The 27,088-nt window shown below is 47.0% G+C and overlaps 2 protein-coding genes across 9 annotated transcripts in view; both read left to right on the top strand.

The window, feature by feature from the left end:
• LOC108152598 (protein phosphatase 1 regulatory subunit 16A) overlaps nucleotides 1-25,486 on the top strand; it is a 46,060-nt gene extending 20,574 nt beyond the window's left edge. For 5 of the 7 annotated variants that reach the window (XM_033387247.1, XM_033387248.1, XM_033387245.1 and 2 more), the window contains 7 exons: nucleotides 20,041-20,701; nucleotides 20,781-21,489; nucleotides 21,553-21,678; nucleotides 21,751-21,826; nucleotides 21,886-22,006; nucleotides 22,074-22,627; nucleotides 23,756-25,486. In XM_033387247.1, the coding sequence (XP_033243138.1) occupies nucleotides 20,556-20,701; nucleotides 20,781-21,489; nucleotides 21,553-21,678; nucleotides 21,751-21,826; nucleotides 21,886-22,006; nucleotides 22,074-22,627; nucleotides 23,756-24,348 (2,325 nt within the window). In that variant the 5' untranslated portion in view covers nucleotides 20,041-20,555 and the 3' untranslated portion in view covers nucleotides 24,349-25,486. Of the gene's footprint in view, nucleotides 1-10,028; nucleotides 10,083-20,040; nucleotides 20,702-20,780; nucleotides 21,490-21,552; nucleotides 21,679-21,750; nucleotides 21,827-21,885; nucleotides 22,007-22,073; nucleotides 22,628-23,755 lie in introns of all 7 variants that reach the window. The other 2 variants (XM_033387246.1, XM_033387251.1) reach the window with 2 other exon arrangements.
• Nucleotides 25,487-25,570: 84 nt separating this feature from the next.
• Nucleotides 25,571-26,397, top strand: LOC108165512. Of its 2 annotated transcripts, none has more exons than XM_033387254.1 (3): nucleotides 25,571-25,808; nucleotides 25,940-26,007; nucleotides 26,061-26,397. In XM_033387254.1, the coding sequence occupies exons 1-3, from the start codon at nucleotides 25,652-25,654 to the stop codon at nucleotides 26,202-26,204; spliced, it is 369 nt and encodes a 122-aa protein (XP_033243145.1). In that variant the 5' UTR covers nucleotides 25,571-25,651; the 3' UTR covers nucleotides 26,205-26,397. The 2 variants fall into 2 exon arrangements, with proteins under 2 accessions (XP_033243145.1, XP_017157057.1); XM_017301568.2 differs by having other exon boundaries at nucleotides 25,574-25,808; nucleotides 25,862-26,007.
• Nucleotides 26,398-27,088: the final 691 nt, after the last annotated feature.

Genomic DNA, 27,088 nt, shown 5'->3' with positions numbered 1-27,088 from the left:
TCCTTGTCAGCTTTAAACCGCAGGCGAAACCAAAAAAAAACTTGAGTAAATTTTATTTTCGCTTGGCAATCCATCCAAAAGCATATCCGAGAGGGCCAATAACAACTTGTGTCCTTTTAGCCACCAAATTGGCCTCAATGAAAGTTCCAGTTTGGCAGTGGCCGTAGTAGAAATATCACCAAGAAGAACTTTTTGTGGGGGCGAAGAAGGCGCAGGTTTGGTTTTTTTTTTTTGGGAGTTCCCGAAGCTCTTAATACCCTTGAAGGATCTGCCAGAACTGGGCACTCGAGAGGGTACCAACAAGAGTTTAAAAACGTTGTCGGAATAATAGATAAAGGACATTATTAGAATTACCCAGCAGACTGCCGTAGGATAGACATTCGATGAGCGTGATGCGGCAGTGCCCATCGGTTGGCTGGGATCTTCAATTTCTGTGTGTTTTTTAGGCAAACAAATCAAAGCGGTTTTAGGGCAACCCATCTAGGGACCCATCTAATGGAAAAATGAGTGGACACCAAAAGGAGAAAGGATAACCCAAAAAAACACAAGAATAACTTTTTCAATTGGCTTTTGGTCTTACAAGATTTACCATATACATGTGTGTGTGTGTGTGTGTGTGTACACACATATGTGTGTGTGTATGTATGGGTGTGCCGTGGGAGTCCGAATCATTCATTCACAGCGAAATGCTATGTGGTGTGTGGATTATTGAGTGTTTTTTGTTCCCTTGGTTTCTCTTCTATTTTTTATTTACGCCCCGCAATTTGCGCTGACAGGTGCCCATAATTTATGGCATGCCACTTATTGATTATGCCCCTAGAATCCCTCTCCCTCTCTGGCCCCCCTTAAAGAGGTTTCTTATCAATAAAACGGAAAATGAATTGAGTTGTCTTTTGGCCCGCCTCCACAGTCCCACAGTCTACGCTTTAACTGGGCTTTTCCGCTGTTATGGCCATAATTTGTCCGCTCAACCCACTCTCGGGAAAATTGTATTTTCTGTTGCTTCTTCTCTCTCTCTCTCTCTCTCTCTCTGCCGTTGCCGTTGCTGTTTCCGTTTTCCGCTCTGTTGTGACATTTTCGTGCTGTTTTTGTTGGGTTGCCATTGACGGGGTTTTTGGCTGCAATCGTTTTGCAATTTAGTAGCCGCACCGCAAAATGGCCAACTGTTTTTCGGGGCCCGGGCCTGGCCTGTTCTGGCTAATCGGTAGCCGATTTGTTGCTTTTTTTTTTTGTCCACAGCCGACGGCAGGTTGTTGTTCGTTTTGGCTTTAAGTCCTTTAAAAATTTACTTTTGGGATTTGCATAGATTTTTCCTTTGCCCTTTTCCCTTTGCCCCCTGCACTGTACTTCACTTCCTGCTCTGTCGAATTATGCTAATTGTGGAGGCTGCTGCTGCTTCTGAGGATTTCGGATTTCGGATTTATTCATAAAAGGAAATTTTATTTTTGCATATCTCTCGTTTTCTTTTTTTTTCTTTTTTGTATTCCTGTTTTTTACATTTCATAAGCATATTTATGTTCCTTAGAGTAATTTTCTGTTGGTTTTCGCTAATTAGAAGCGTGCGAGAAAGCCCTGTTTTGGCACAAATTTATGCAGATAATCCCAGCTTCAAAAAGGGAAAACAGGGCGCAAAAGTATGCGCGATGGAATAGGAAGAAGCCTGAGAGCTGTATAGCGAATAGAATGAGAGATAAATTAGAAGACATCCAAGCAGAATGAGCAATGGAATAGGAGGAAAAGTAGGTAAATGGATAGACAGCAGAATGGCAGATGGATGGGTAAAAAAGTATGTGAAAATCTACAAGTAATACTGGAATTGGAGAAATGAAAACAATGAAGAATTATATACTTTGAAAGCCTGCTCTCTGCGGCTTACTTGATGGAATGTTTCTGGCTTGGCTTGCAGGTAGAATTCGTATTTTTGGCTCTTACCTCACCTGCTTCTGTGACTCAAAGAAATCCTATTAAATGACACAATTTTGTGGTAGGAAAAGCAGAGGCTTAAAGCCCATACTCTCGTGTGATTTGTGTCCTGATTTTTAGCAAGGATATGGGCGGGAAGGAGCTACAAGATGGTATCTAAGAGGCATCTACCTTTCGATCTTCGACCTGTTCTAAGGCGACTAAAGGCGACTAAGGCAACCGAATCGATTCGGTGGTGTTCGGCATTCGTTTCGCTCGCTCTCAGCGTCTCGCTCGTCACTTTTGCTGTTTTAAATTCGAAAATTTCGGTTATTCTTTCTCGCTCATTCCACGTTTTGAAGCCCTAGAGCTCGCACGTGTGGCAGGATGAATGAAGGCAGGATTTTCAGTGATCGAAAGAGGCATTTAAGAGGCATGAAGGCAGCTGTGGATTCCTGTCGGGCGAGAGTTTTACAAAACGAGTAACGAGTAACCCGAAATTCCGCATGCTCTTCATCCCACGAACACATCTGAGAGCTACAAGTCTTTCTCCCGTGGGAGAACGAGAGAGAGAAAAAAACAGACGCTTAGACGCTAAAACGCAAGCTTCGTAGCTGAGCTTTAGATTTGTAACGGATCATCTCTGTAGATTATTCACTTAAGAGACAGAGACGGCGACAGAGAAAGGACTAGATAGAATGGGAAAAAAAGAGCAAAAGCCTGCCAGGTCTGCTCTGCCCGCGTTTTCATTCTTTTTCTCCTCAGTTGAGCTTTAGATTTGTAATAGAAACCGAACCGAACCGAGCCCCATGAAAGCATTCTACCTCTCCATTGCCTTTTGTGTGTGTGTCTGTGTGTGCGTGTGTGTGTGCGTGGCATCCAGAGACATTTTTTTCACATTTTTCAGCATTTTGATGAAGAAATTATTTTTTTTATCCGCGGCCAACCACAGACTGAAATGAAAAAAAAAAAAAAATAAAACTAGATAAATTCTGAGACTTGTTGCGGAATATTAAAACGAGTCGTCGTACAATAAACCGTGGCTTTCCGTAGCATTCCGTAACATTCCCCTCGGATAAATCCAACAATTTCCATAATGTACGCCTGATTAGAGGGCCAGGGTCTTGTTGCGGCAACAAAATATCGATTTGGGCCAACAATATTGGCTTCTTGACGGTGCCCGATTGCCCTCTCGTAAGTGTTAATGCAGCTGCCTGGCTGCCTGTCTGCCCGGCTGTCTGGCGGGTTATTAAAGTTAAGCCAGGGCTTTGTTACTGCTTTTTGGGCGGGGACTGCCTCAAGTTTCATGGTTGGGATTTGTTGGCGATGCATAAAATTGACAGCTCATTCACTGCGAGATATCCACCGAAGGATGATCAATAAAGTCAGTCGATTGATAGGTCCCCCAGGTCCAGCATTCCACCAGGGCCCCCCCTTCGTGGCCGCCACTGCGGCATCTCAAGGATTATGAATATACTCGTACGTACGTATATCTTTTACGATTCCACACAAAAACAAAAATTGATTCAAAAAACTCATTCGTGTGTAAAAATGTCAAGCAAAAGCCGTCGACATTGGCTTAATGGATGCCATGGCCTCTCCCTCTGCCACCATGGCTTTGGGGAAAATTCATCGCATGGAAAATCCATTTATTAAAAAACGACGACCCATACCCAGAAAAAACCGCAAGCGGATCGCACAATTTGACGCGGCAACAAGAAACAAACGAACAAATGATTTAAATTAATCCACTTAAGGCCACTCAAAGCCCGTGCTGCCAGCCAGAGCCAGGGCCCAAAAATGTATGCTACACATTCGCAGGCAGACACAAAACGAACACAAGAGAAACATGCAATATATTCCGTGTATTCACAATTTTCCCTGGGAATAAAGAAAAAATGTCATACGCTGAAAATTGGGTGGACCTCTGGGACGAAGGGCGAGTGAGAAATTAGACCAGGAAATGATTCACTTTGTGTGTGTGTCCAGGCAAAGGAGGCAGGGACAGTGTGTGCATGGGATATAGAAAACTCTACTTACAGACATTCGAGGTATGGAAACATTAAGTGATTATCCATCGAGAGATGCATCACAGATCGTTTGCCAGAGACTGCGGCGTTATGTTTTGACCAGGCTTGAGCAAACTCCTTTGAACGGTTTACAGACCCATTCCCAAGGGTTCAACCAAACAGGAATGCTGCCCCATAACAGAATAGGTATTTTGCCCCACTAATATGTAAGTGGCGTGACTTGAGGGTGGTGGGGGCTGACATATTGAAAAACGTCAGCGAAAGGAAAGAAATATTTTTGCAATTTCAATATAAAGCCTGGAGGCATGGGCCAAAGGCGGCTAAGGACAATCTTGGGCGACGGCACGCCTTCAAATGTGGGTCAAACCACACAACATCCCCCCCCCCCCCCCACACACACACACAGACAGACACACGCAATTGTGTGTGTGTGGTGTTTTTTTTTGCAAGCGCCTCTCAAAGGGGGGGAGGTGGTTGGTTGTCAACGTAACGACCCCACAGGCCCCAACCGAACCGATGCCCCGACCAGACCCGCATTCCTGCCCCACAGGCGCCGCGGCAATAAAAACAATCAAATCCCCGGCCGCGTATAAGGCTGGACTTTTGCCTTTGTCTCCCCTTTGGATGTCAAGGAGGGGGGGTAGGGATGGTGTGGTGTTGGTGGTGTCAATCCTGCGGCTGGCGTCCCGCTCTTCGGGGACCTTTTTTCTACTTCAGATTTTCCCCTATTTTGTTGTTGTTTAACCGTCATAGTGGCGACACTTTATTGGTGCATCCTTGCAACTTTTATAGACCCATCGGCAAATTCTCACACACACCCTCTGGCACACCCACTCGCTGCCGCTGCCGCTGCCCCTTCCTCTGTGTGTGGCGTATGGCGTGTGTGCCTGCCGCCGTCATCCTTGTATGATGATATTTATGTGTGTGTGTGTGTGTGTGTGTGTGTGTGTGTCTTTCGTTATTTACCGTTATTTTAGTGCATTGTACGTCACGGCGGAAGTAAAGGAAGTGGCGGGCAGGGGAGCGGGAGGATAATAGTGCCAGGATATGGGGGATTGGGATCGTCCCTCCACAAACACACACGCGCAAGTATCTGTACACTTGGAGAAAACCAAATATGCATAGTTTCTGATCTTTAAAGATCCCATAAAATTCTTTGAAAATCCCCAAAATGTTGTATTTTTAAAGATTTCACAAAGGAAAACGTGAAAATGATCTCTTTAAACAGATCTGCTACCGAAAGTCTAAGTATCTTTGTCTCTCACAGTGTGGCTTAGCATTCAAGGGCGAGTAACGAGTGATTTCTGGCACACCAGCTCTCTCTCTCTCTTCCTCCCTCTTGCTCTATCCTGGAGAGACTCGAGTCGACTGCCTGCCTGTACAAATAATTTCTTAATCTGTAGATATTCGCATACCGTTCGTGCCACACAGCCCGCCCATGCATGTGTGTGTGCATCTTCCACAAATGTAAATTTAGGAGTTCCAAAGAAATCGTGAAAAAAACCAACAACAACAAATAAAGAAGGAAACCAAAAGAAAAGGAAGAAATATAGCAAGCACGAACACACATGGTGTCCCGCTCTCCTGCTCTCTTTTGCTCCCTTTTGCTCCCTTTTGCTCCCTTTGCCACCTCCTTCTAAAGTGGCGTCCATATGCTGCTCCTTTCGTCGATTCCTGGGCGCCATGTGCTTCATGTGTGCCACATTTTGTTCGGTGGCCAACTTTTTTGCGCTCCACCTTTTCTTTTTTTTTTTTTTTTTTACTTTTTGTTGCTGTTGGCGTGACGATAGCTCCGCAAAATACAAAGTGGAAGAAACTAGCAGGACAAGAAGATTGCTTGTGATTTGAATACCCTTACTTTTGTGGATCTGAGCCATAAGGTTCTGCCATCAAGGGCACATACATACACACTCGTATATGTATCCTTGTGACCCCCTGTGACCCCCTGTGACCTACTCATCAGAGTCGGGATACCCCCCCATGTGGTTAGGGTATCGTAAAGAGGGAGCTCGTTAGAGCTAAATAGAAAGCCAGATGATAATCGAATGGGATTTTTTTCCCGTGTGTGTGTGTGTGTATTACATTAGATAAGTATATCGATATCTGAGAGATAAAAGAGGAAAATGCAGATAATTCGAATAGATAAAATGTGTGTGCGTGGGCGCACACTGCACAAGTACAGTGTGCACTCGACCAGGGTGATCGATTCCAAGGACTCTAAGTATTTACTCAATTAATTCCCTTTAAATCGATCGAAATAACCAAAAAGCAAATAGAGAGCGGAGAGAATTTACATATTTGTGGAATTATGTTGTTTAAACAGCCGTGAAAATGGAAAAGGAAAATTTATGAACTTTTCCGAAATTAAATGCCAACAATCGAGCGAAAAACGGGCCATCAAATTCAGGCCCCAAAGCTATTGAACTTTTGTTTTCGGATATTATTTTCGGCTCGCAGGAGCAGAATGCCCCGCCTCGCCTCGACCCCCATCCCCACACGGACGGTGGTGGCCCCGAAAATCATGTGGCAGATTGCAGGACGGCAATTGACAAATTGACGGCAAATTATGAAAAAAAAGAAACTATAGCCCCACCGAAAAATATGCATAAAGTGGGAAAATATGCAATGAACTGTGGAGTATTTTTTGTGCCCTGAAATGTTGAATTTTTGGACGATCTTTAAAGTAGAGATATTAGAGAATGAATGAACGTACTTTACTTCGATACTTTACTTTGCTTGCAGTTCCCTCCCTCCCCTCCCCTCATTCTTAAGCTGGCAAACACAAGCAGCAGCAGCAGGAAGTACAGTCAACCGCAAGAGCAGGGCACTGCAAAAGGCACACGGCTCGTGGCACACACAGTATTCGGTAATAACCGGACTCCTACTCGTATCCCTCTCCCAATTAGGTCGTATCCCCCGGCCCCCCAGCCCCCAGCCCCGAGCCCCTTGCTACGTGCCCCATGCTACGGGTTGTCGCCTCTGTGTGTCTCTCGCTTCGGTGTCCGTTTTAAGCCCATATAAGCCGGTCTTAAACCCTTCTTCGATGCGTAGCCGTGCCATTTAATACAAATTTCCCCCAGTCTCCCCAGTGTGTGTGTGTGTGCTTGAAGTACTCTCTCAAAAGCCAATTACAAGCCTCGCAATGTCACCCAAAGAAGAGGCAACAGAAACAGGACTCGACCCTGAATGCTAGGAGGCTGGAGCGGGGCGGAGCTGGGCGGGAACTGGCCATAACATTTATAAGATCACGTGCTCAATTATTAAGCCACTAAATAAATAAATAGCGGTCCACTGACACGTGCCGTTGAATGCCGAAATCAGCCTCCCTCCCACACCCCAGATCCCTCCTCCCGCCTCTCTTATGACATTTATGGGGCCTGGCCGGGTCTTTGCCGAACAAACGCACGCACAAATAAACGAAAATATCATTCAGTGGGCACATTACTCATACGGCACGCTGGCGCGTCGAAACGTTCTGTTTTGTGGTCTCCGCCGTGCCATTTAATTAATCACGTGGATAACTAATGGATGGACCCGCTGTAACGAGGAACCTGCGCAGGAACCTTTTTATGGCCAATAAAGTTGTATAATAATACTCTGAACTAAAGCAAATATGTGGATGGATGGCACTACACTAATCAGTCGAGAATTAAGCTGGCTTCGCAGAGATTTAGGGCCACAGCTAATTTTATTTGTAATTAAAGAATAAACAAATAAATATCCAAGTATTTCTAGACCCTGGCTGCGGCTGCCTGCTTCGCAGTTCGCTTATCTCTTGATCTACGTTTTGTCCACGCAAACACTCGGCAATTCCTTCTGTTCTTCCTTCTCTAGCGCTCTCCCGCTCTCTCAGCAACAAACATACAGGTGGTCCTCTCTCTCTCTCGGCGCCACTGAGAGCGCTTTGACGGGAGAGAGAGGCCCGAAAAGCCAAAGCATTGCGTTTGCGAAAGAGAGATGATTCGCTCAGAGAGGATCAAAACGGACGAGCTGAGAGCGCTGCAGTGATGAGTGCGGGCTAGAAAGAGATGCAGACAAACGGCAATTGCGTCGCAGTTTTTGCTATGCTGCTACGCTTTTCTTGCGCCTAATGTGTCGCAAGGGAAACCGATCGGAATGCAGTGTCTAGCCATTCGTTCTTTCTGTGGAATTCGATAAGTGTAAAAGTGGGTTTTGTTTGTTCCTTTCCTTTCCCGAGCCTGATGGCGACCCCATTTATACACACATATGTATTTATGTACATCTGTACATGGGTTTGTATATTGTGTGGTGATAAAAATCGCGCAATTAGCCAGCGTTGATTTTTGCACACACACACACACATACACAGGACAAAGGCCCACCCGTACACAGGTGTGTGTTTGTATGTATTTGTTATGGCGGTCTTTGGATAAGTAGAACAGAGGAGGACGTACCCGATCCCCGTGCAGTGCCACCGCAGGAGTTGCAGCTCCTATCGTAGGACTAATTTACGACCAGGGGGCAAAAATAATTTACTTTTTGCACGTTGCCGTGTCAGGGGGGCGGTGGGTGGATAGGGGGACACTAGAGCGTTTAAACGAAGGTGCAAATTAAATCAACATGCATATCCGTTTGACACCGTTTCGCTATATGGCGAAAGCCCCCCATAGGAACCCACCGAAATGCCCCAAAGAGCATGAGAGCAGCGGCTTGGTGGGGTTTGGGGAGGGGGCTTTGCAAATGACCGAAATGGAAAAATAGGGGGTTTGCTGTGGTGTGTTGTGGCTGGGAGGGGGGGTAAATGAAAAATGGAAAAACTTTCGGTCATGTTTGTGTCAGTGTTTGTGTGTGTGTGTGTTTCAACCTTGTTAAAAATCTGGGACGCATAGATATTCCACCTGTCGAGCGGGGAGGGGGTGGGTGGGGGTGGGTGGATGGGGCAGCAAAGAGTTTTCATTTTTGGTGTCAGAGGCGCTGCAAGGGGGGGAAGAGAGACAATCAGAAGCAGAATAAAATGCCAGAGCAGGAGATGAATGGAAAAGCAACAACAACAAAATTGTGGAAAAACGCGAAAGATCTTTCGGGCACAGGCTGGCCCCCTGCACTCGAAAGGACTTTGTGGCCGTCGCAGAAGAAGTCGTTCCGAGGCTGGGCGAAGGCTGGAACTCCATTTGCAGTCAATATTTCCCAGGCAAAACAATGTTATCCCCCCCTAGAGAAAAACCCACAAATTATATCAATTTATTTGCAAAGTTATATAAATGCCAGAATCTATTCAACAGTTTGAAATCATCACTCTTAAATTATTGTGACATCCAGAATGGTGATCGGGAAGTGGCTGCTTACTTGACTAAAATTATTTTCCATAGGAATGAGTGTACATATCGTTATTCATTTCTCTAGTCAAGGAGTATCTTTTATGCATATATTTATACATATATCTAGTAAACATTTATCTAGGGAAAAGTATATCTTTTATCCATTTCTAAAGTAAAGAAAGTAATCTTTTGCCCATTTTTCTAGTAAAAGCGATCCATCCAAAAGCAATTTATCAAAAATTGTATCTTTTATCCAATCATCGGTTGCTCTAATCGAAAAGAAGTTAATATACCTGTTGAAATATTTCTATAGTAAAGAGGAGGTATCTTATGGTCGAAACGAATGAAATGAATACTTTTTAATGACAACAAGGAAACTGCATTAAAGTTTACAGGCAAGACAGAGAAAAAAATCAGCATAGATACATATGTATCTGTAGTCGTAAATGTCGGAGAGAGAGACTGCAATACGGGTGGGAGAAAGGAGTGCAGTGCACAGTGGTGTGGGGGTGGGGGGGTGACACCTGTCGGCAAGGAATGGCTGTGCGATGGCAGGGTGAGGGTGAGGGGGGTTGGATCTCCGGTGTCAATCCCGAAAAGGACAAGAATCCGTCACTCCGCGTGGGGGGGGGGGGGAGTGGAATTGGATATGGAAATGAAAATGGATATGGAAATGGAAATGGCTGATGATTTCCTCTTGAATTTTGTTGGAGATGTTCAACGAGCATTTAAATTGCAAAATAGAATATAATATTTATTGCCTTTGGGCATACAATGATTGTATATTAATATTGAAATGAATCTTCTTTCTTTTTAGGTAAGATGATGAAAACGTAACTTGAGGGATTTTCAAACATTTTTAAGTTTTATGGTAAATATTATGGAATATCTTTCTGCAAGTCGTAATCGACTTTAAATAGTTAATAGCCATTCCCCCCCCCCCCCCCCCAGAACCCCTCAGAATCCCCCCCAGAAAGTGTTAACCGAAACTCATTTGTTGTCTTTGCACGCGCTAAACATTTTAACATAAAAAAAATAACAAAAAACACTGATGGACACAAAGCCAAAGAGCAGGGGGAGCGAGGAGGGGGGAGGGCGGATGCGAAACGCTTGACACTCGCTTAAATAAAAGATTTTTTAATTAAAAATATTTCACCTGCAAAAGCAAAAGCTCAAAAAAGAGCGAAAAAAGCGAAAAGCAGCGGGCGGTGTCGACACAATTTTCCCCTTTTGCGCTCACATAAATAAATGCAACCACGCACCAGAAACGGTAAAAGAACAGCAGCGGCGGCAGCAGCGGCAGGGGCAGGATTGATGGAGGCCTTGGATACCCCTTTTGCGGGTGTAAACTACAGTGTTTTCTGTGGAACATCTGGATTATATTCAGAGAGATGGATAGAGAGAGATATGGCGCTTCGTTTTGGATGTGGCCTTAGCAAAGGTTTGGTGGGAATATCTTCAGAAAGTCAAGGGCTTTGCCATAAGCTATGATCTGATGAGTATCGATATAGTCAAGGGTACGATGGGAAGGTCGTGGGAAGACGGTCGTACTAAGATATGGAAAGGAACCCGATTGTAATCTAGTTTCTGGAGCGGATTACTACTCACTTGTAGGGAGGATCCCTACTGAGGATCCCCACAACAGCAGGAAACAAAAGAATAGGTCCTAGGAAAATTCTTCTTAAGGTCTTTGGAAAACGTCAAAACGTTTCACAAATCATTATGCCCCACAGCAAGGGGGTATAAATAACTACAGCAACATCAACATAAAGAGCAATTTAACAACAAAGACACGTGCCAAATGGGAAATGTGGGGAGGCAGGTGAGGTGAGAGGATGAAAGCATCAGGGAAGAGCCGAAAGAAAGGGCAAAGGTGCAAAGGGAGCGGGGAGCAGGGCGGAGTGTGGAAGTGGGGGGTGTGGGCATGGGAAAGGGACATCCAGCAGTGGGTCAGCGAAATGAAAAAAAAGCCGCTGGCGTAAATATAAATAAATGAGGCGCCGCCCAGCCACAAAGCGAGACAGAGACGGAGAAACGGAGAGAGGGAGGGAGATGGAGACACACACACAGAGCGTGAGAGTTAGAGGGAGAGAGGAGATAGGAGACAGGAGACTGGGAGTAAGAGAGATGGGTATAATGCGCAATTAACGGATGCGGTGGGTGCGAATGACAAATAATTAAACCAATACCCAAACAATTGAACTGTAGGTGGCGCCTTAAGGTCATTGAGAGCCCGTCATTGCGGTAAATATAAGACAACAACAACAACAGCAGCAGCAACGACAAAGAAATAAACAACAACAAAATGACGCATTTAATGGAAAGCGGTAGAAGAAGCACAAGGGGTTTCCAAGGGGTTGAAAAGAGCAGCACTACACTGAGAGAAAAAGGACATGCCACAGGAATACACAGGGATGGGTGGAACGAACCAATGGGAGGAGTAGAGTGGGAGTCACTATTGAATGCCCGAAATATATACTCTTTGGTAGAAGGTTTAGAAGAGAGGCTAAGAGGCCTCAAAGGCCTCAAGAGATCCGATCAAATGTACAAGATTTTAATGTGAAATAAATTTGAAATACTCTTCGTGATGTTTTCTTCTAGTTTCACAGAACAAATTGCTCCCTTAGAGGTTTCTTCTCCAGATGGCCTATGGGCTGCTCAGTTTGCCCGCAGTGCCACATCCAGCACATCGCTAAGCTCTTGAAGAAAAATTACAAAAATGATGGCAGACGAAGCTTAAACAAAAACAAAAAATGACATGAAATGAATGAAATTGGAGGAGAGGAAACGAAAGCAGCAGTGGGATCAGTGCAAGGACATGCCACGTCATGCTGACAGGAGGCGTGTTCCTCTGGCAGTCGGCGGACGGTGGAGGGGGGGGGGTGCGGCATGTGGACTCCTCTCTACATGTGTCATCTGTGTGAACTTGATTGAGTAGAGTGGGCGGGAGGGTGGGACGGGGGGAGCACACGACACAACGACGACGACGACGACGTGCTAAATTTTGAGAGATGGCCAAAGCTTCTGTTAAATTGCTCACGCCAGTTGGTCAACGAATCAGGAGGAGCAGGGGGAGTGGGGAGACCGGAATGAACACATCACTGGCAGTGGAAAATGGAATATACACCACTCCATGATAATCAGTTGTGGACACTTTGTGTGTGTGCGTGTGTGTGTGTGTGTGTGTGGGAGTGGGGGGTCCTCCCTGCGGGCGCGTCGCTCTGGATGGATGGCCCAGCTGTGGAGCACAACTTTGTCCAGCAGCAGCCTCCTGATGGTAATGTTTACTCACTTATGCTTATGCATATTCGGTTGCAAATTATCTTTTTGCGCCCAGCAGGAAGTTACAGTTGGAAAAGCACTCTCGAACGAGTTTCCTTGGGGGCTGGGGGCTGACGGCTGGGGGCTGGAGGCTGAAAGGGCTTTCAGTTTTCGGAATACGATTAAAAAACTCTCCCCCCCCCCTCTCTCGGGGGGAGGTTATAGTAAATGAAAATTGTGTTTACCAATTTGCATTGCTGCATTTATTTCAATAAAGAGAGAGAGAGAGGGGGAGAGAGAGCTCTGGTTTTACTGGGTTATCGTTTTAGTTTTCATGAAGTTTACGGGTAATGCGGAACGAAGGGGCTTCTCAACACTCAGAGCACTTATCCGATAGGTTTAATGCTCGTAAACGTCTTAAAATGTGCTCTTTGAAGTTTCTGTTCAACTGGAATACTGGAAATGAGTTCTTTTAAGGTAATTTCAATTAAACTGTGTTGGTAAACGTGCAAATAACACATTTATGTCGAATATTTACAGTGTTGGTCCACGATTGAACACCAAGCTGTAGAAAAGAATACATAATTAGTGTTGAATAACGTTCGAAATGCATTCTTGGCAAACAGTGTTGGTAAACGTTGAAATTAAATTCAAATTTGAAACATATAATACCCATACAGTGGATTATTATTTGCTAGCTCGATTATTATGTCGATTATTTACGACTTATGCATATTTGATCACTTGTTGATCAAAAGAGAGCTTAATCATTTTTGGTGTTATTCTTTTTGTAAATTCTTGTAGACCAAAAGAATTTGCATCCCTTTTCCATACGAAAGCCAAAACTTGAGCTTGAGTGTTGTTTCAAACGAATTTTAGTGCCCATAAAATTGCTCAAATAACCCTCAGATCCTCTTTATGCTGCCAAAAACTGTCGGTTGCCAAAACTCATTTGAAACCTCATGTGGAGTCCTCTCATTATTTTGTGTGTCGTTTGTTTGTGGGTTTTTTTTTTGGCTCGTAAGCATTGCGCTGTCGCTTATCGTTAGTCGCTTTGCCAGGACAGTCCCAGGACAGTCCCAGGACATGGGCCCTGTCCATTTGGCTTCGTTTCCTTGGAGACCCTGTCGGGAAAGGCAGGGAAAGGGAGGAGCCCCGAAACAGCAACAGCAACAAAAAACGAACTTTAACTGGCACAAAATACTCGTACACCTGTGACCCCGTTTTGTGGGGAGCTCCGGTGCGACGCAGTCAGGCAGGCAGGCAGGCAGGCAGGCAGGCAATGCAGACAAATCAGCACTGAAATTTAATTTGCATGGGCCTTCTATTACTCCTCACAGGACACAGAACTTCGGACGGGGCGTCGGACCGGCCAGGCCCCAGAGTCAACAAAGCGGAAACAACAACAAAGTTGGAAACCCAATTCGCATTTGGCCCACCCCCTCCTCCGTTGGGGGCATACTGTATATATGTATGCCTCAGCGTCAGCTTCAGCTTCAGCCTCAGCGTCAGCTTCAGCTCCGACTCGAGACTTGGCTTTCACGTGCAATCGCTTTATTTGATTTTCATTTTTGGGGCCAACATACAACAGCAGCAGCAGCAGCAGCAGCAGAAGGAAAAGCAGTAGCAGCAGCAACAGTGGCAACAACACGCCCCAAAGGAGCAGAAGGAGGAGGAGGAAAGGCCCAGGCCGGGGCCCAGGCAGAGGCAGAGGCAGAGGCAGAGGCAGTAACTATAATTTTTAGTGCCCTCGACTTGTGCTTATACAGCTGCGGTCAAGATAATAGCGGTGCTAATGGGTTTATCCCCATTGAGAAACTAAAGAGTACAAAGTTCTATTCAAGAATAGTGCAGTAGTCCATGGGTTGGCCGCTCCTTGGTCTCTAAAGGGCTGCAGTAGGTCCTGTGGATATCCTGTGGTCGCGCAACGCTTTCTTCTACACCCCATATGCAAGCATTACCTTGATGCAGGGACTCTTGCTTATTATTACGGCCGCAGCTGTAGAGATGTGTGTTTGTGGCACAGTTTTTGGCCGAAACATAGGGCCAGGGCAGTGGCGGAGGCAGAGGCGGAGGCGGGGGGGCTGGGGCTGGAGCTGTGAGGCCTAGAGATGCCATGGCCTCGCCGTGCAACCACTTGGGCAACGGTTAAGGCAAACATCCTGCAATGCCCCCCTCTTTGCCTCTTTGCCTCTTGGCCCTGCCTCAAAATCTTATCCGCATTCGCATCCACATCCGCATCCGCATCCCCGCAGTCATCACCATGAAGGGGAAACGAAACGGGTGCTAATGCACTTGCACTCCGGTGGCAAGCACATAATTCGCTGCCCTCGAGCACACATGAGAGCGGCGGCACCGACACTCGCACGCCCCGCGTCATGCCACAAGTGGAGGACGTTCCAACACCCTCTTCGTGAGGATGCCGCCGCCGTCGCCGCCAACAGTGGGTGCTAATTAAGTAGAACACTAGAATTGCGGGACGCTTCGATGGCCATAAACTATGAGGGTCGGGCGGGGTCGAGCGGGGTCGAGCGGGGCGTCTAATGAGCTGCGAAACGGGTGGGGCGGCAGCGGGAAATGTAGTTTTTAATTGGATATAAATATTGATGCGCCAATTCAAAGGGAATTCCCTTTTTTTTCGCCCTTGAATTGAGTGCATAAAATCCGCAGAATGCGTTACTTGATCAAATATTATTATCGTGTTTATTAATTAACATTTAAACTCTCAACAGCACGGACCTGTGACAGAAAATGTTTAAATTTCAATTAAATAAACATCGTATGCGTGTCCGGCTGATTGTAATCGTGATTTCGTGTCAATATGCTCTATTACGAATGGAGAAAGGGCCAAGGCCTCAGCCAGCTCTCCAGAGGGCATCCCAATGGCCTGGCTGGTTGCTTCCCCCGTAGCCAGGTGGCACTGTGTGGCAATCAGGCGAAGCAAAGCCATATGGTTCTCGTGGGTCTGGCTGGGTCTCTCTAGGGCTGTTGCCTGGTGCTTTGGTGCTCATTAGAAGTGATGGCCGTTGGAGGATCCCCTGACAGACCCCCGACCCCCAACCCCTGACCCCTGCATGCAACATAGTAGATGCCTCGAAGGTATCGTGGCTGCTGCTGCTGCTGTTGTGGCTGGCCGTCGGACTCGTGTTGCACATGGCGCCCGTCGAGGGCCATTCATTTGCGGCCTCTCCACCCAGCCAGCCATTCCCTAGGCTCTTTCGTACCCTGTAATACAATGGGGCTCCCTCCGGCACACTTGAGCTCTCTTGAGGTCGTCGTCACTTGCCTTGATGTTCGGTCGGTGAGCGCCAGAATGTCGTGTAGTGGGCTTTGACTTTCGTTTTGTGGCGCTGACGCTGGCGCTGGCGCTTTTCTGCTGAGCTTTCGCTATCTTATCTGCTATCAGTTAATGCCGCCCGCCGTCTTTGGGGCTGTAAATTATTAGCTGTTTGCGTTGTTTTCTCTCTGCCCCTACCCCTGCCCCCGCCCCTGCCTCTGCCCCAGCCCCTGCCTCTCGTCGTTTTTCTTTTTTGTATTTATTAAATAGTTGCATAAATATCGAGCTTAACGCGAGGCGTGCAAAATGAATAGCCCAAAGCCTGGGGCACGCACGCACAGAATCGGAAGGTTAGGAGGGGGGGGAGGGGGCTTGACTGACCCCAGGAGATAACACGCATACGCCCTGGTGTACGGGCACGAGTGTCAGCGTGAAAGGAAGTCGAGGAAGTCGAGGCATTGTGGCTGCTATGAAGGGCATTCGGTGTACAAGGGTATATTTTCATGTAGAGGTACGTGACCCTTCCATGGCCCCAAAGCTCATTCCAATCTGGTATCTGGTATATGGATAGGGCACATTATCCTACCCATTGGCTGGCGATCGTTACGACAGAGCACCACCCGCTCGATCGGCTGCAGTGACGAATGCAATCTGTAGCTCGTTGCGCCGACTCTCTCGCTCCTTCTCCTACTCGTACTTACTCTCTCGCTACTGCTTGTGCTCGTACTCGTTCTCCTACTCCTACTCGTGCCCGTGCCCGTGCTCTCTCACTCTCTGCTTTTACTTGCCCCCTGAAATCCCGTGTACCCTTGGAGTTGCATGCGTCATCTATGAATGCATTTATGCACGAGTATGTACGGCTTTCGAGAGCCTCCTGAAAGACTAACGACCTTTGGATCAGGCAATATTTGCCAGCTCGAGCCACAATTTGTCTCCAGCTCTATCCACCATCTAAGAGCGTTCTCGTGCTTCTTCCACTTTCTGCAAGCACATTACCAGCCATAGTTTTTGCCAGCCCCGATTGAGGGTGTCCGCATGGTCGAAAGACTGCTGTTGCCTTCTTGATTTGCCATTTCTGAAGCTGTTATTATCGACAATTTTTGGGTCACACAAACAGGACGTAGCACATGCAGGAAGGAAGGAAGGAAATCCTTTGTATTTCCATCTCTGGCAAAACTCATAAATGAACATTTCCTTAATGGCTGCGCTGCCATTTCGATCCACTTGACTGCTGCTGCTGCAGGAGCATCGTCAAGGAAACCAGGACATGCAGTGCATGCGTCCTGAATCCGTTATGCAGTAACCGGATGGCAGAAAGTGTTCTGTTAGCCAGGCCACAATCGATACTCGATTTAAATTGTTCGTTTAATGACTATATGTTGTATGACGGCCTGCAATACCATATTTCAGGGCCGAAAGATGAGAGTAATTGGTAAATGCAATTTCCCAGAGAATCGAGAATTGATTGCCAGACTATCGTGCAGCAGATGAAAGCCAAGCCAACGAGAGACAAAAGAGACGTAAAATAACACACTTCTCCTCCTCCGTTGGGAGGGCCAGGAACAGCCGAATGATTGATTGTTTGATTCGAGAATAATCATGTTTTTTGCTCTTTGTCTTTCGGGGGAAATGAGGCTGATGCTGAGCAAATTTCTATTCATAGTCGTCCAACTCCCACGAGTATTTCGGGATCTATTGGCAGGAGGCAGCAGCAGCAGGTAAATAATTGATTGATTCAGTCGCAAATCCCTGTAAAAGCCACACTCAGGCGTGTGATTTGTTGCACACACATGGCCATGTATGTACATATGTATTTGGGAATTATTTGTGAGTTATTTCGCCTCGAAGAAATCAGGCAAATGAACAAATTTAAGCAAACAAAACTTTGAGTAAATACACACTACAGGATTTTGTGAATGTTGCATTTGGTTGTTGTTGCAGCTCTTAACTACGGAAACGTGATTCGGCATGCATTTCCAGTAGAATTTTATTAGGTTCGAGAGCGGTACGCCCCATACGCAAAGGGGAATGTAGGGGTATATACGAATAGTGGTGGAGGTAACCCCCTAGCGTACCTGTATGTATATCATCTCGATCAGTATGAAAAGCCAAGTCGAGCGCCTAGGTCTCAGGGACTATAAGAGACTCCTGTGGCACAGCTCTAGCCATATCCACTAGGTTGTTGACTCATTGGATCATTAATATAGCCAAATGATTCCATGCAGTGGCTGCCCAACCCCCAGCCACGCGCTTACTCACTCTCTCTCTCTGTCTCTCTCTCACAAACACACTCTTCCTCGTGCAGTGTGCAACATCTGGCGGAGGGGAGCGAGATAGCAACACCATACGGGGTACCCTCGGCTTTCCCGCTTTCCCTTGTCGTGAGGGCCTTTCCCACTGCAAGCCTGGGAAACAAGGACTATTAACTGCATTGATTTCCAGATTTATTGGGTATGGGCTGTGGCTCTGGTTTCACGCTTTTCCGGCTATCATTTACAAATATTTGTATTCCAGAATTCCATTTCTGGATTCTATTTGGTAGAGATCTCAGATTGATGTTCGATAGGGGGTGAATTCTACATGAAAGACTATGATCGCTGCTGGCTTTTCGTCCTCTCTCTGGGCGAAAGTCTCTCAGGAAGCACTACCACTCCCCCTATAGGCAAACGTCTAGACCGGAGACCCAAGCGCCGAAGAAAAGAGAGAAGGAAACCGCTGAGAATAATCTTGCGATGGGGATAGGGGCCGATAGATGTTCTCAATTTTCTAGCCGTAGAGTGGAGTTGGTTCGTGGGTTGCAGGGGAAGGGGGGGTTGACTACATTTCGTAGTCCCCACTGCGACCTGGGAAGGTATACTCGGAGGAAGGACGCAGTGAATCCGGCATGGATATGTATGTGGAAATAAATGAAAATGAAATAAAATAAACATTTGTTGCACCTTAATCGCATCCTCCCCCCGCGCCCCTGCGCCCCCGCTCTCCCCCCTCTGGGACCCTCCCTTTGGCATGAACTTTACTCGTATAATAAATCATTCAAGGTAATCCCCAGGACTTTTCGCATTTCTCTCCTTGCTCCTAAATGTTTTCGCCCCCCTCGAGGAGGGGAGTGGAGGTGGAGCGGGAGTGGAGCGGGAGTGGAGCGGGGGCATATATAGAGGGAATAGTAAATTAGCGACTTAGTGCAAGTTCGGGCGGAAAGGAAAGGCATTTCTTGTTCACTTTCCTTCACTCTAGAATTCTCTTTGTAAGCCTTTCCCCTTCCTCCTTCCCCTTCCGCATTGGCAGGATCAAGTTGGCTGCACATGAGATTGGACTTGTGGCTTCTTGGGCTGTGCTTCGAGTTAAATAAACTTAACTCGATGATGGGTGATGGCTGATGGTTGATGGTCGGATGGTCGGATGGTCTGTCGGATGGTCTGATGGTCTCTTGGCATGCAATTTCAGGCAGAGCCCTGGCTGGCAGGTCTCAGCCCTGGCAAGGAGGAGAGTAAAGAAGAAGAAGGGGAGGGTGAAGGGTTAGGGAATGCTAGGGACACAATGCGTCATCAGCATTATTCTTACACTTCAACGCACCCAAAACGACGGACAAATGTTGAGAAAGTGCGCATTCACCGTGGGAGGGGGGAGGAGGGAGCTCCTTACGTATGTAACATTGTTGGGGATACTCTTTGTGTTCATATCGAAAATGATCGATCATCGCAAACAGAATTTTAACGAGCTTTTCTTCCTTTTAAAGCGAATCCAACCTGGAACTTCCTTAAAGTCCGCTAATCCCTCGATTATCTGCATGTCCTGCCGTTGTCCGTCTGATATTCTCTTCAAAATGGTGTTGTGTAGAGGCACACGTGGCTCGGGTACTGATCCCTTGTCCGATGTACTTTATGGGGCGGCAAGCGCAGCCCTCTGTTCAATATACCCCTTGAATACTCTTCGAATGCAGGGTATTAATATATATGGAGGATAAGGCGACGACGAAAAGAGGGACTGAATCGAGTGGTTGGCTTCAGCGATGATATGGGGATCCATTAACGCAATTGCCTTGACCGCTCTGCACCCACACCCGCACACCCGTACACCCGTGCAACCGTGCAACCGTACAACCGTACGACCGTACCCGTAAGCCATAAACCAGGGAATGGGATCATTTATCTTAGTTAATGTTTTTATCCACGAACTAGATTTAAGACTTGCGCTTTTACAGCTGCTGCTGCTGCTGCTGCATTTACTATGCAATTTTATGGAATATTATATATATATTTTATTTGAATTTTCGTCTGTTTTTCTTTGGCAGGGAAGCACAACAGAAATCTGCAGTTAAAGCGAATGAGAGAGCTTGGACAAACATCAACAGGAGCCCGGAAGCACGGAAGCACGAAGGACCAACCAAATCATAAGTAAACAGAGCGAGAGGGAGCGAGCGGACAGGGTGGACAGCGGATAGGGGAGGCGGCAGGACGAAGGATAAACGTGGTCTCGTTGCCATGAGTGCAGCCTCGGGTGTTGTCAAGGAGTAGCAGGTGATAGGAGCTGCAGCAGAGAGGCACAACCACAATAGACCTCCGCACCCGCACCCGCAGCCGCAGCCGCAGTCGCAGTCGCACTTGCAATCAAATTCAAAGATGCAAATTACAATTTCCATAGACAAACACGACAGAGCAACAGCAGCAGCAACAGTCACATAAATTGCTCCCAACAAATGGTTTAAATTTGTTTGATTATAACCGAGAAAGTGAGAAACTGAGAAGAACACACATATCATATAACCGCAGGGAGAGCACGGTGGCCGTGTCGTCTGACTCTGACAAAATGATTAAGGGTATTCTGATCCAGCGCAAGAGCCAGGAGGATGCCAGCTACGCGAAGCAGCTCAAGATGGAGCACGCCGATCTGGTGGCCGAGATGCAGACGGTGGAGAGTCTGCCCACCCACGAGCGCCTGCAGCTGGCCAGACTGTGAGTGCCACACCACGTACTGCGTACACATATGTATCTGTTTGATATCTCTGCTAATCCTTTGCTCTCTTCCAATTAGACGGCGGGCCCAGCAGCTGAAGCTGTCGCGGCAGAAGGACAAGGAGTGGGCCAAGCTGCAGCGAGCCAAGGGCAATACAGGAAGCGCTGCCGTGGCAGCGAGCGGCGCCAGCCACGGGCACAGTCTGATGAACGGCAATGGGGACACAACGCATCATTTTCGGCATGCCAACGGCTCGGGGACGGTGAGCGGCAGGCGGCACATATCCTTCGAGAACAGCGTGGTGCTGCTGGAGGCGGCCTCGCGCAACGATATGCCAGAGGTGGCGGCCCTGCTGCAGCACGGCATCACGCCGGATGCGGCCAACGAGGACGGACTGACGGCCATGCACCAGGCGTGCATCGACAACAACGTGCAGATGCTGCAGCTGCTGCTCGAGTACGGGGCGGATGTGGATGCCCAGGACAGTGATAAATGGACGCCGCTGCATGCGGCTGCCACCTGCGGCCATCTCGAGCTGGTGCGCATCCTCATCCGGCACGGTGCTAACCTGCTGGCCGTCAACACGGACGGCAACATGCCCTACGACCTGTGCGACGACGAGAACTCGCTGGACTTTATCGAGGGCGAGATGGCCCAGCGCGGCGTCACCCAGGAGCTGATCGACGAGACGCGCTCCTCCACGGAACGCATCATGCTGCGGGATCTCATGGAGCTGGCCCGCACTGGCGGGGATCTCGAGGAGCCGGACTATCAGTGTGCCACCCCAGTGAGTGCCTGAAACCCAGCTCCAGCCCCCAACGTTCTTTGACTAACGCGCTTACTCTTGCAGCTGCACATAGCCGCCGCCAATGGCTATGTGCGTGTGGTGGAGTTCCTGCTGGAGCAGCACGTCAATGTGGATGCCATGGACAAGGATCTGTGGACGCCAGTGCATGCGGCCGCCTGCTGGGGTCATGTAAGGCAGCAGAAGGGCGCGACTCGGCCGAACAGGATAATAATAGACCATTCGTGATTCTCTCTGTTCTAGCTTGAGGTCCTTGAGATGCTCGCCCAATGCGGTGCCGATTTGAATGTCCGCAACAAAGACGATGAGACGCCCTCAGGTATCCATCCTCCCATCTGCATTTTTACATGCTTCTCACTTCTATTGTTCTTTCGGTAGATATCTGTGAGGATCCCGAGATCAGGGAGCGCATTGAGCAGCTGAAAACGGAGCAGGAGAGCAAACGACTGGCCGAGGCGCAACGAAGGCGCGTTCGCCGCTCCCAGAGCAACAATACCAGGCATGAATCCACATCCTTACACCACTCCAGCGACTAATCTATGTATATCTCTGCCATTCTTCAACAGGGCGCAATCGGTGCGCCGGACCAGTTTGCGGGACAAAACGCTGACAACCAAAAAGGATGCCGTCGAGGAGACTCGCCTACGGCTGCAGGCCCAGGAGGCGACCGCCACAGAGGGGGCCCCTGCCTCCCTGGATCCACTTGCCAATGGCTATGGCTACGGCAGCAGCAGCGGCGGCGGCGGCAGCAGCCACCACAACGGTGAGAAGCGCCCCTCGACGGCCAGCCAGAATGGCCACGGCACTGGCCAGCTACTGCCACACTCCAAGTCCGCCGATGCGCTGGACAACGCCACTCCGATCACTTCATCCACATCCACAACAACCGCAACACATTCCTTCCAGTCGCGTCGTCCGCCCGATGGCCGCGAAAACGACGAGCTGCTCCGCCTGAAAGGAGCCCAGGACGGTGCCGTGGGCGAGATGCAGCGCGCCACCTCAGCGGCGGCCGTCATCCTCACCGACAAGGGTACGGCGGCCAGTGCCGAGGCCGTGCAGTTTCAGTCGTCCAAAGAGGCTGCCAACGGCAAGATCAATGTCCAGGTCACCGTTCTAGTGGGTGAGTGGTGTCATCTCTATCACTGGCCCCGTGCCCCGCATGCTTCTCCACAAGCTTTCCCATCATCCATCCATCCATCCATCCATCCACACAATCAACCGCCGCCACTGCACCTGTAAGCCACAGCAAATACTCGGCTTAAGCGCTTCTTCCGCCCGTGTCAATGTCAATGTTTAATGTGTATTTAACGACTCTACTAAATAGAAAATGAATGAGAAAATACGAGTAGTACGCCCCCCGACTAAGCGGCTGAGCAAAGCCAACAGAATGTCCAGGTAGTTGACTGGGGATATACCCTGTGAGTGGGGGGGTTCTCGTCGCTGAAATCATCTATTTTGAGCCCTCTATTTCCATCAATACCGAATTGTTTCCTTTGTATGTTCCCTTAATGTTGAACGAATTTGATTCGATTTCGATTTAGATCTAGATCTATAGGATCCTTGAAGCTTAGGGAACTCCCAAGTAGATCTTCATTGGCTCTGTAGATCCGGATTAAAGGATTACAGATTTTTAATGATTCGAATTTTAAAGTACATATTTTATATGTTTCCATTTACCGCTACATCTGTCTCTGTCTCTGCGTCTCTCTCTCTCTCTCTCTCTCTTTCACTTTCATCCAGCCCAGGCGTGCTGCACTGCCTCCCCGACAGGGGGCGCACACTGCACGATTAAGAGTGAGCGAGAGATAGAGCGAGTGAGAAAGGGCTCTCTAAGTGGTTTTTTTCTTCATTCTGGCTATATTAATGATCCGATCTGTTAGATATCCAGGGCTGAAATTAGATGCCGACTTTTGCAAACTTTAGGACCCTTTTCGATTGCACGACTTGCACGACTCGCGCTCTAAGATTGCATGTAACATAATCCACCTATAACTAACTCCCCCGCACACATGGTTTTAGGGTATTAACTCTCAGAAAATCGCACACAAAAAACGAGAGAAAAGTTAAATAACATTTGCTTGTTTCTGTTTTATTCTTTTTTTTTTTGTTTTTGTTGTTGTCGCCCGTTCTGTGTCGTCTGCCTGCCTGCCTGCCTGCCTGCATCATCATCATCACCATCAACACAAACCCACCCACAAATACCAACCAACACCCACCCACACACAACAAACACACACACAACAAACAGACACGAACAGCACGCATCATCAGCAGCAGCTCCAACAACACGCGATGCTGCTGCAGCAACATCAACATCAACAGCAGCATGCTGGCAGCATGGATGGCTTCAGTGCTGCGACCTTGTCGAACTTGAAGAAGCAGCGCTCCCTCTCACGCACCGCGAATGTCCTTAACAATTTCGAACTCTCATCAAACTCCACTACGACTACGACAACATCCACAGCATCGAATCCCATTGTAGCGGCAGTAGCAACAGCAACAGCAACAACATCTAATGGTTCTGTTTTAGGAGCCAACAACAACAATAACAACAGCACCAGCAACAACAACAACAACGGTGGAGGCGGAGTAGTAGCAGGAGGAGGAGGAGGAGGTGGAGGAGGAGGTGGAGGGTCAGCGTCAGCAGGAGGAGCAACCGCACCGATCTCCACCCAACCACTGGGACTGGGCCCCATGGGTGGTGGCGGTCCCGGCAGCCTGCTGGACTTTGAGGCCGCATCGCCGGCAACGAGCAATTCGGTGAACAAGTTTAGCGGCATCACAGGCGACGTGGTCAGCGATAGCACCAGTTCCAGCCGCAAGTGCTGCGTCCTCATGTAGGATCAGCACTCGACTCGATCACCACGGTCCACGCTCCAGCTGAATAACAGGGTATTAACCAAGAGAAGCAGGCATTATCGTGAATAATGCCATTGCAAAGATTTGTCAGATAGATAGATTCGATATAGAAACCATTTTTTACATGGGATTGTGTAAGCAAGCAAAAGAAAAGTGTCTTTTTTTTTTTTTTTAGAAATTTAGTGAGAAAATTCGTTGAGAATTGTTAATTGTATAAACCAGAAAACTTGATCCAACAAAGAGTTCAATTCTGTGAGCTCCCCCATTAACGGCTCAAAGTCGTTGCATTTTCCTATAACGAATGCTACACTACACTACACAACACAACAAATTATAAGATACAAATTGACATATATACACACACAGCTCTCTGTATATATGAGCATTGAAATACATAGAGAGAGAGAGAGAGAATACATTTTAAAGATTATCCAACAAAATAAATGTGAGCAGTTTACCTTAGTCTATACATATTGTATGTAAAATGAGAATCAAAATCAAAAATCAAAAACAAACAAAAAAAGAACAGCAAAACTATTTATATAAAATGGTTAGGAACTCTTGTTTATTGATGATTGTTCACTAGATTTGTTTGCTTGAGATTGCGAGAGTGTGTGAGAACAAGACAAGCTAAGTATTATGCTAAAAGTATGAAATATATTTAATTAAATATACGATAGCAAAATTGTAGTTAAAACGATCAAGTAAAGCAAAGCAATGAAACGAACGAAAAGAAATGAAATGAGATGCAAAACCACTTAAGCAATTTCCAACCCAATAAATAAATGTGTACACGTTTAAATTGAATTGATTATAGCCAGGCAGCATTAGGATTTTGCTTTGTCTCCTCTAAATGTACCCTTTTATTGCAATTGCAACTTTGTTCAGCAAGCATGTGAATTGAGTTTTGTTGAGAGGTACAAAGAACATTTGTATTATTTATGTATATAGTATATAGAATTCCAGGAGAAGATAAACAAAGAGATAAACAAAAACAAAAACAAATACAGAAATACAACGCGCAATTAGCAAATGAGACTTTGTTCGATTTAATTGTCAAGGCATTAGCAGAATGTTTTGTAAAATAAACAAATGAGAGAAAATAAATTCCTTCACAAAATGTTTCGCGTTTATTCGAATGGAAGGCTTGGCGCCAAACAAACAACGCGCTCTGCCGTTTATTTGTTGTACTAATATAACTGCCCACAGGTTGGCAGCCCCGGCAACCAGCTGATTCCACGGCTTGAGTGTTTTCTTCTTTTGTATTTATACAAATTTGAATTAAATGAAATCCTTGGTAAACTACCGCTATAGCCTAGTGGCGGGCGCTTGTGCTGCCGGGGGTAGCTTTTTTGGCAAGTTGCCGAGCCACCTGAGCGCACAGAAGCTGCTGTATTTTCAAGATTCAGCCGGAGGAAACTTTTCTGACTCGTCGTATCTGGGTAAGTATTTTAGATTTGCCTCAAAAGTAATTATTTTTTGTGTCTATATCTAGAGTTTGGTTTGCTGCGTCTGCTACCATTGGTCCTGATGGTGATCTGCAATGTCTGTAACCTGCGCTGTTTCCTTAAAGCGCTACAAATGACGGAGCAGACCCTAACCTGCGTTGTGCTGACTGCCGCGTCCAACTATGTGTTATCTGTAGGTCCCCCTCCATGCCTTGGTACGAATATGACAGTATTCTTTGTTTAAAGTTTCTTTTAGGCACGCTGGTATACCAAGAGCCACTAACCGCATTGTCTGGTATTGGAATTACACTAATATTGGCTGGTCTTTGGTTTCTTTGCGATGCTGGAGCCGTGGACAGCAGGAAAAAAGAGACAGAAAAAGCGTCATAACTGAATTGTTGTTTATGACTGGAGAAAATATCGTTGATCCTTGATATTGAGTCCATCGAGGATGTTCCCTCGATCTCGAGAAGGCGTGAACCGCCCAGATCAGACGAGAAGAAACGGAGCTATGGCTATAGCTATAGCGATTTAACTAAAAATATAATTAGGAATAAAATTAACAAGGTATATCCTCATCGTCCTTGGTGCCTGGGATTAAACGCTCTCGCGATCACGAGAAGTCGTGGCTCGCCCATATCCGATAGGTAAAGGCAGAGTTATAGACATTTTACTGAAAACTAACGTTAAAAAGGCAATTTCCTTATTGTCCTTGACACCAAACGATCGGGGATATCCTGCCTTTCATAAATAGGCGGGGCACGCCGAGGTCGAACTGGAAAAATCGGAGCTATATCGCCTGGTATCCCAGCTTTGAGTTAGTCATTTTCGGCTATTTTTCTTTGGCTATATCTCGATTATTTATGGGCCGATCGATAAAGGACTAACTCTCCCAGGATCGCGAGGATCCATCCTGTCGATCGGCATCAAAATCTCGACTACGAAAAGGAGGCCGATTTTTTGCAAATTGAATGATGTAACCATCATGATTTTTTGCGAAAATCGTGATGGAATGGATATCCTTTTTTCTGGTGCCAATCGGTTGGCAGGACTCTCCCGGTCACGAAATGACATGCCACGCCCCGATCGGCCTATAAATAACAGAGATATAGCAACAACAAAAATCTGAACTTAAATGGGCGAACACGAAGAAATTTCTAAACTCGGCACCAGGCGAACAGAAATCAGCAGAAGGCTACTTTAGCAAATTAAAATATTTGTTGCATACTTTTGGGGTTGGAAGAAGTTTCTTTCTGCTGATTTCTGTTCGCCTG

Source organism: Drosophila miranda, chromosome XR (genome assembly GCF_003369915.1).
Source record: "Drosophila miranda strain MSH22 chromosome XR, D.miranda_PacBio2.1, whole genome shotgun sequence".
NCBI classification, from domain to species: domain Eukaryota; kingdom Metazoa; phylum Arthropoda; class Insecta; order Diptera; family Drosophilidae; genus Drosophila; species Drosophila miranda.
The sequence above is the reverse complement of the archived record's forward strand: the minus strand, read 5'-3'. Positions and strand labels throughout refer to the sequence as shown.

Excerpts from the sequence above, each read along its gene's own strand:
- LOC108165512 (XM_017301568.2), top strand. The coding sequence starts at position 25,652 with ATGAAATCCTTGGTAAACTACCGCTATAGCCTAGTGGCGGGCGCTTGT. Across the intron at positions 25,809-25,861 it reads TTCTGACTCGTCGTATCTGG|AGTTTGGTTTGCTGCGTCTG; the intron begins GTAAGTATTTTA and ends GTCTATATCTAG. Across the intron at positions 26,008-26,060 it reads CGTCCAACTATGTGTTATCT|TTTCTTTTAGGCACGCTGGT; the intron begins GTAGGTCCCCCT and ends CTTTGTTTAAAG.